Source organism: Camelina sativa, chromosome 15 (assembly GCF_030686135.1).
Source record: "Camelina sativa cultivar CO46 ecotype springtype chromosome 15, ASM3068613v1".
In the NCBI taxonomy this organism is placed as follows: domain Eukaryota; kingdom Viridiplantae; phylum Streptophyta; class Magnoliopsida; order Brassicales; family Brassicaceae; genus Camelina; species Camelina sativa.
The window spans coordinates 8,069,197-8,077,089 of record NC_141894.1 but is presented as its reverse complement, the minus strand read 5'-3'; the positions used below and the strand labels follow the sequence as shown (position 1 = coordinate 8,077,089).

Here is a 7,893-nt window from a genome sequence, read left to right as displayed (position 1 = left end):
AAAATGAAAAATTCAAACACCAGGGAAAATATCAAAAGCAAGATCTAACAAAAATTGAATAACAAAACCGGATTAAGCTTTATGCACTGCTCCATTCTCCTCCACATCATTATTATGCTTAACTGTAACATCATCCTCAAGTTCCTCTTCTTTCTTCCTCAATCTGATCATGCAGCCACGAAGGGCCACCCAAAGACAAATAAGAAGAGAGCCTTCCAATTCTGGTGACACTATGAGCAATGTCCCTAGCCAGCGAGTTAGCTTTCGGTGAAGAAAGTTTAAACTGTACCACTCCCATTCCCTGTATTACGCCTGCAATCTTGTTCACCTGAGATCGATATTTTGGCCAGCTCAAAGGGTCCTCTAAGGCAGATAAGGCAGCCTGACAATCCATCCACACCTCGCATGAATTAATCTGAAGAGTACACGGACTTTGCAGGCACCATAAAAGGCAACCTAGTTACGCGGAGATCCTATTCACTTTTGGAGGAAAGGCTTCCCGAGCATGAAACTTGGCATTTCCTGCGTCATCCTGTAAAATCCAGGCTCCACCACAATAATACCTATCATTAATCTAAGCACAGTGGATGTTGCATTTTAAAACTCCCGGTGCAGGCTTAAGCCACCATCCTATTCTTCCCGATCCTCTTTGTTCGTATAGTAAACGTCACATTTATGGTGAGGAAAACCAAATGTTGAACATCATCAAAGAGAGGGATGGATCCAAATCTCGGAGGCTGGAGATCTTATTGCGAAGAAAAAATAACTTTCATGCACGTAAATGTAATGTGCGTATATGCATCATTCTTTAAAACAAAAAAAAATAGAAAACTCACCCAAAAAGAGAAAATAAAAGGTTGACATATATACTGAGATTATCATATACAGTATAATCTATTTTGTTGTGTAAGTATACTATTGAAGTATCATACCGACCACGCGACCACAAAAGATTATGTAAGATACTTAGATAGTACATCCTTTTCGTATAGTGAATTAATCCTAAACATAATGCTTTTCTTGGGTAATATGCCCATAATGGTTATAAGTCTTACGCGACTTGGTTGTAACAATGAAGGGTAATAAGTCGTGCTCGCCAACCTATAGCGGAAACACGTTTTCATAAAGTATACACCACCGGTTGGGATTAAACATAGCAATCTATTATCACATAAATAACCTTTCCAACAAAACTAAAGATAAAATTGTTCCTTCTCCTTTATTCTTGTGTAACATACTCAGAAAGATAAAGCTCTTAATTATAACTTATAAGCACATAAAACATATAAAAAAAAAAGACCATCTAATCTAGGCAAATAAGCTTTTGTATGTAAAGTAAACGAGACGAAAATACTTTTTTTATTGGTGTTAATAAAAGACGGAAATCAAATGGATAAACAAAAAGAAGAAGATCGGCAAAAATCTACTAATTTACCAAGGTGTGTTTGGCTGCAACCTCCATGAGATCTTGTCTTTTCATTGTGGACCAGAACCAACACATCAACTTAATTGGAGTGTTGTTTTTCTAAATAACATGCGATTTAGTAACATATAAAAAAAAAAGTAAAATAATTGTTAGTTCAAAATTAATTCACTTTATACAAATTTTGAATAACTAGGTTTATATATATAGACATACTGGCTTTTATAAACTAAATTGATGCATGAACTCAAATATAATATGAAGAAAATGGATAAGTCTGACTCTGGCTGTGTACCACCTTAACATATTAGGCCGCTAAAATTTGTTTAATTTCATTTTTGTGGGGTTGGTCTCAAGTGTACACGTGGGTCGGAGAATCAATAAGAACACCTAGGTTCTAGTTTCCCATATCGCTAATTCGTTATGAATTTGGTCGCGAAGACTATAAATCTCACTTAAATTATACTTCGTTGTGACCCTCATTAAGGGCTAATGGGATACATATGACCTATGAGGGTCTAACAAACTGGTCTATGCGCCTTAGTCTTCAAGCGCCTGAGTCATTAGTCATTTACTTATCACTTAGTTCCAACTTTCAAGTCATTATATAGACTCATTTACGTATCACTTAGTCTCCAGTAATATTTTCCCTAGAAATTAGATTAATAATTTGGAATATATTTTCGTTGTATTGTTGACCAAAAAAAAAATATATTTTTTCGTTGTATTTTAGTTGACTCAATGAATAAATGAGTTCAAAGTATTCTTACTGGAGCAACAAAACCGCTAAAATGTATAATCCGTCTTGACCACAGCGATGTCCGATTTCTATCCTATACTTATTTCTCAATTTTTTTTCTTATCTTTCCACTGAACTTATTTCTCAATGGATGAATTTGCCTAATAACCAAAACAAAAAAACCATAGTATAAAATAACACCATATTTGAAAATTTTGAAAGATTAAGATGGGGATATAACAAAATTACCATTTTAGTGTTTGCAGGTGGTGGATGGTGGCTCTTGGTCGGAGACAGTGGCCAGTGGTCGGAGGCCAGCGACGGAGGTGGTGGCCGGAGATTCTCGCCGGTGATGCTTGCCGGAGGTGGTCGCCGGAGATTCTCGCCGGAGGTGGTCACCGAGGATTCTCGCCGGAGGTGGTCGCCAGAGATTCTTGCCGGAAATGCTCGCCGGAGATTGTCGGCGGTGGTGATGGGCGGTGGTCGGAGGTGGTAGAAGGGTCGTAGGAATGGTGGTGAATGAATGGTAGTGGTGGCTGGAGATTAGACCATAGAGGATAAATCATGTCATTAATACATAAAATATAGAGAATATAGTGCATTCATGGTTAGTATATTCATGGTTAGTATGGTTAGTTTTTAAATTATAGTATTTTTGTGGGTTATACAGCCCAATTCCCCATTCTCAATCATTTGTAATAATCAGGCCCATAAACCGAACAATTTATTTTTTTTCTTTAAACAAAAAAAAACCTCTTTTGTAAAGTTTAATTACGTTGCAGGAGATTAACCATATTGCTATAAAAATAAGGTTTATATTATCAAATATTTGAGTAATTAAACATAAGGGGTATGTCATTAAAAAAAAAAAAAAAAAAACTAAAGTCTCACATTGCTACAGTGAGAGACCGACTATTTTTATAATTGTAAATAGGAAACGTACTAATTTCTTTATTACTTCCCAAAAACGTACTAAAAACACAAATACCCTATAAAAATAAGGTTTATAGTCAGTTACGTGTCCAATGCTCCGACCAACCTTCTCAACATTGTAACTTCCATTCTAAGAAACTTCAAATCCGAAAACCTCGCCAAAAGCAACTCTTCTCATACCACCAAATTCCGAAAACCTCCTCCTAAAACGAACACGACACTGCTCTATATGCATATCTATTTGTATTTATAGTCATTACAAACGATGGTCTTATTGATAAGCAAAAAGACCAACAAAAAATTTGATAAACCATGGTTTCAAAACCGCTATTCCTCGTGCTGCTTCTCACGGTGGCATTGGTCGTGTGTCAGACCGGATCTCTAGTCACAGCGGAAGAGGAAGGTTCCGAGACTTCTAGTTCAGCGATAAAGCCTCTGGTGAAGATTGTGAAGGGCAAAAAGGCTTACGATCGACTTCATCAACGTCTTTGGGTTCTCCCAGACTCGGTTCTCCACTCACTCCAGATTTGAGTAAACAAACCCAAAAAAATATTGAGAGAGAAGAGAGAGTGACATCGACGAAGTGGCGTGACATCGACGATCTTCCCAAGATTCAGGCCAACTACACGGCGTTGACGCCGCTCTGGTTTTTAGGTTTTTCGATGGGAAGTTGTTTGCTGAGGATGAAGAATATTAGGAGCTCTGAATGGAAGCTTTGGCGATTCAGTCCCTGGAGTTTTTGCTTGGAATTAGAGTTCTTAAATATCAGAACAGATACCGGCGACGACCGGCGACCACCTCTTCTCCTCCGTCACATGCGTCATCTTTGTTCTTTACACGACGCGTCTCATCTGTGCTGTGGCACCTACAAGCCTCTTCCCTAGCGGTTTATTTTGGTTTGGGCTTTTGTTGGTTTTATTGGGTTTGTTATGTTTGTTTAACCAAGCATGCTCAGTCATGTTAATCTCCGAAAGTTTAGGGTTAACTAGATTGCACTCATAGCTCTGCCAGGTCCTAAGTTCCTGGGACGGGGTATGGTTGTTTAACACAGTCTTGTTTTTACTTAGTTAGTTTGTCTGTAAATTTTGGCTTTGTTGTTACTTGTACCTTTTCTTTGGGGTATTTTAGGGTTGAATCTGGCTCCTATTGAGGCGATGGTTATGGTTCAGTTTTCGAATGAATATTTTGCTTTGGTTAACGTCGGATTGATTTGGATTATTTTGGTTGAACACCTCTATAACAAAAGAGGTTAATGATTTACCTTTAATAAAAGAAAAAAAAATGATTTTACTGATAATAATTCATTTTCATTTCAGTTTATTTTTTATATCAGTTTTGAAATCAAACAAAATTTATTCCATATTCCTAATTATAAGCAAAATCTTCCAACATTAAATTATGAAATAGAATCTTGCATTCAACATAAGATATTGGCCGTATTCATAAGTGTCCGAAACTTTTTGTAATTTTATTTTCTCTTTCACTTGAAACTATTCTTGGTACATATGAATCTAGCAGTTATTCAAATCAATGAAATTGCTTCTTTGCTAAAAGTTAAAAAAACTTTGACTAACGAAAAAGGGGAATCAATTAATAAGTATAAAACTTTGAAGACCACAAAGTTATATAAATAGAGTCAATCTTTAAGATTAGACAAAAATTAGAACATTTGAGTTCCTCCATAGATTTCATAGGAAAAAATTACTATGGGTAGTATGAAAGCTTTGGTGATGTGTTTATTTGTTATAATATTTGCAGTTTTATTGTCTAGCCCCAACACTTTCGCTTCAGGTACATTTAAAGTGATATAATTTTTATGAAATTAGTAGTGATTATTTCAAAAGCTATATTTAAATATGTAGAATTTGTAGTGACCATTATATTAATTCTATGTATATATATGGACATGCATTCAAATTTTTTGTTAAAATTCTATTATAGAATATATTCGGACATGTTCTATGACTATCTTTTATTGAAATATTATCTAAGATTAATTTACACATGTTTATACCGATTATGTTAACATATATATATGTGTGGACGTGTATAGGTGCAAGGATCGAAAAATTCTCATTTGACCACTGCAATACTTTGTGTTCGGATCATTACGGATGGTTTGAATGTATGAACGACTGTGAGATGGCTGGATATTCTAAAGGTGGACAGTGTGCTTCTCTTGGTATTACAGCTCCTCTGAAATGTTGTTGCCAAAAGTAATCCAAACTTATATCATCTCTCTCAAAATTGACAATCATAGTGTTGCATTTATTTTCTTTAAGTTATTGGACATAATTTGTATCGTGTTTTTAACTTTTTACAAATAAATGCAATGATATAAGTAGACAATTTATTATAACATAATGATGGACTTCCTCACTCTTTCTATAATTTCACTAGCAATAACTCAATATTTTCATATTATTATATGTTTTGAATTTGAAGAAGAAGATGTAAAGATTTAGTCAAATTTACACTAATAAAAAAAATCATTGGTTGCTAATTTTAAATAAATAGTGACAGGCAATAGCTTGGTAAAAGGATTGGTTTGTGTTTAGCAATATAAATGATAGCCAAGTATAACTGATCTATTTTTTCTTGAGAACTATTGTACCAGTCTAGATATAGAGCATGTGTTTTACTTACGATTACATGATATATGTTCTCCAAACAAAAATTTGAAATCTATTTCACCCCGTATCGAAAGTTTTAAAATATATATCTTTCTGCATCTAGATTATATTTGTTTAAGTTCTTAGCTCGAAACCAAACTATCGACCTTCAAAAATAAAATTCTGATTCATTAACAAATACGACATATTGTCATGAAACCCAAAAATCCCCAAATTTCACATTTCAAACATCAGATTTTGAACACCATAACTAATTTTGTATCAATGTTATTCAGTTATCTGAAATTTGATCGTCGCGCTCGGTCAAACCGGGAGAAAACTCTAGCACAAAATTATGATTTTACTTTTAACAAAAAAAACAAAGTTAATATTTTTACATATAATATGTAACTTTCATATTCAATATTAATTTTGAAGTCAAATAGAATGTCTCACATAGATACCTAATTATAAACAAAATTTTCTAATATTTATGGAACAAATCTTGTATTTAAACTAAGGGGGTGGTATTGGTTTGAGATTTTGAAGATTTTTGAAGAGTTCAACAAAATCATAAAAAATGAATAAGTGAAACATTGTTAAAGATTGCTAGAGTGTTTTGTTGATTAGTTTTCTAAAATCTTGTAAAGTCCTCCAAACAATTCTTGTATTTTTATGATACTTTCCATGACTTTATTTTGTAAAGAAAGTGTCTAAAATCATGAACCAATAACATAATAATTGAACTCATTAACAATCCTAGATTCTTTTGTTTTAATTGAATAACACAAAACTTTTAATGACTTTATAAAAGTCTGAATCCAATAACCCAGATTTGTTAAGACTTTAAATGACTTTTTATAAATCACAAACTAATAACACTAAATTTTAACAAAGTTTAACAAAATCTTGATCTAATAACAACAAATTCTACATAACATTTAAAATCTTTAAAACCCTATTCAAATCTTAAACCAATAACCCCCACTAAGATTGGTTTTTAAAAAAAAAAGAATATATTGATAAATTGTATTTGACCATATTCACAAGTGTCACACACTTATTTAAATTTTAAGTTCTTGATTTCATAGACTATTCATACTATGAATCAAGCAATAATTATTCAAACAAATGTAAATGTTTTTTTGTTAAAAATAAAAAACTTTGACTAAAAAAAAATGGAAAATCAGTTAATAATAATAAATTTTGAAGACCAAAAATTTATATAAAGAGAGTCAATCCGTAATAACAGAAACACATAAAAACATTTGAATTCCTCAATTGTAGTAGAGCTTACAGAAAAGAATTACTATGGCCAGTATGAAAGGGTTAACTTGTTTCCTTCTCATAATATTTGCAGTGTCGTTGTCTAAGCAAAATGTTTTGGCTTCAGGTATATTTAAAGTTTGATTTTCACTTTCATAAGCTATATTTAAATACGTAGAATTTGTAACGACCATGTTTTTGATTTTATGTATATATATAGACATGCATTCAAAAGTTTCGTTAATTTTTTTTTTATTTGGACATGTTCTATAATTATCTTTGCATGTTTATACGATAATGTTTAATATATATGTGCACATGTATAGATGCAGGGATTGAAAAATTCTCATTTGACCATTGTATTCATTTGTGTACGGATCATTACGGATGGTTTGAATGTATGAACGACTGTCAGGAAGATGGATTTTTTAAAGGTGGACAGTGTGGTTCTCTTGGTATTGCAGAACCTCTGAAATGTTGTTGCCAAAAATAATCCAAACTTATATCATCTCTCTCAAAAGTGTCAATTATAGTGGGCACTTAATATGTATCTTGCGTTTATTTATTAAAGTTATTGGACTTAATATGTATCTTGCTTTTACAAAGAAATGCAATGAAATAAGAAAACGTTTTCTTATAAATAAGTATATTTCTTTTGAAATCTATATTTTATAAAATGTATTCTTAATCATACGTTAATAGCATAATAATGAGGGAGATTTGCAAGAATACATTTTTTTTTTACTCGTAACATATCATTTCATTGATTAAAACTGATCAATACACAATTGTTCCAGGAGCCATATTGGCTTGTTTACAGAATCAGCATAGTAAAGAGAAGAAGTACATCCAAATTGTGCCAATAAATGAGCTGCCTTATTACAAGATCGTTTTGTAAAAACACAATTAACACATTCAAA

At 32.8% G+C, this 7,893-nt stretch overlaps 1 protein-coding gene and 1 long non-coding RNA gene across 2 annotated transcripts; both read left to right on the top strand.

Moving 5' to 3' along the window:
* Positions 1-4,722: 4,722 nt before the first annotated feature.
* Positions 4,723-5,459, top strand: LOC147926378 (uncharacterized). The gene is made up of 2 exons (XR_015582751.1): positions 4,723-4,886; positions 5,149-5,459. It is a non-coding gene; the product is annotated as an uncharacterized LOC147926378 (long non-coding RNA).
* Positions 5,460-6,939: 1,480 nt separating this feature from the next.
* Positions 6,940-7,614, top strand: LOC104746035 (defensin-like protein 47). Its single transcript, XM_087489514.1, has 2 exons — positions 6,940-7,100; positions 7,300-7,614. Exons 1-2 carry the CDS (start codon positions 7,019-7,021, stop codon positions 7,464-7,466), a joined length of 249 nt encoding a protein of 82 aa, XP_087345640.1. The 5' UTR covers positions 6,940-7,018; the 3' UTR covers positions 7,467-7,614.
* The last annotated feature ends 279 nt before the right edge of the window (positions 7,615-7,893 follow it).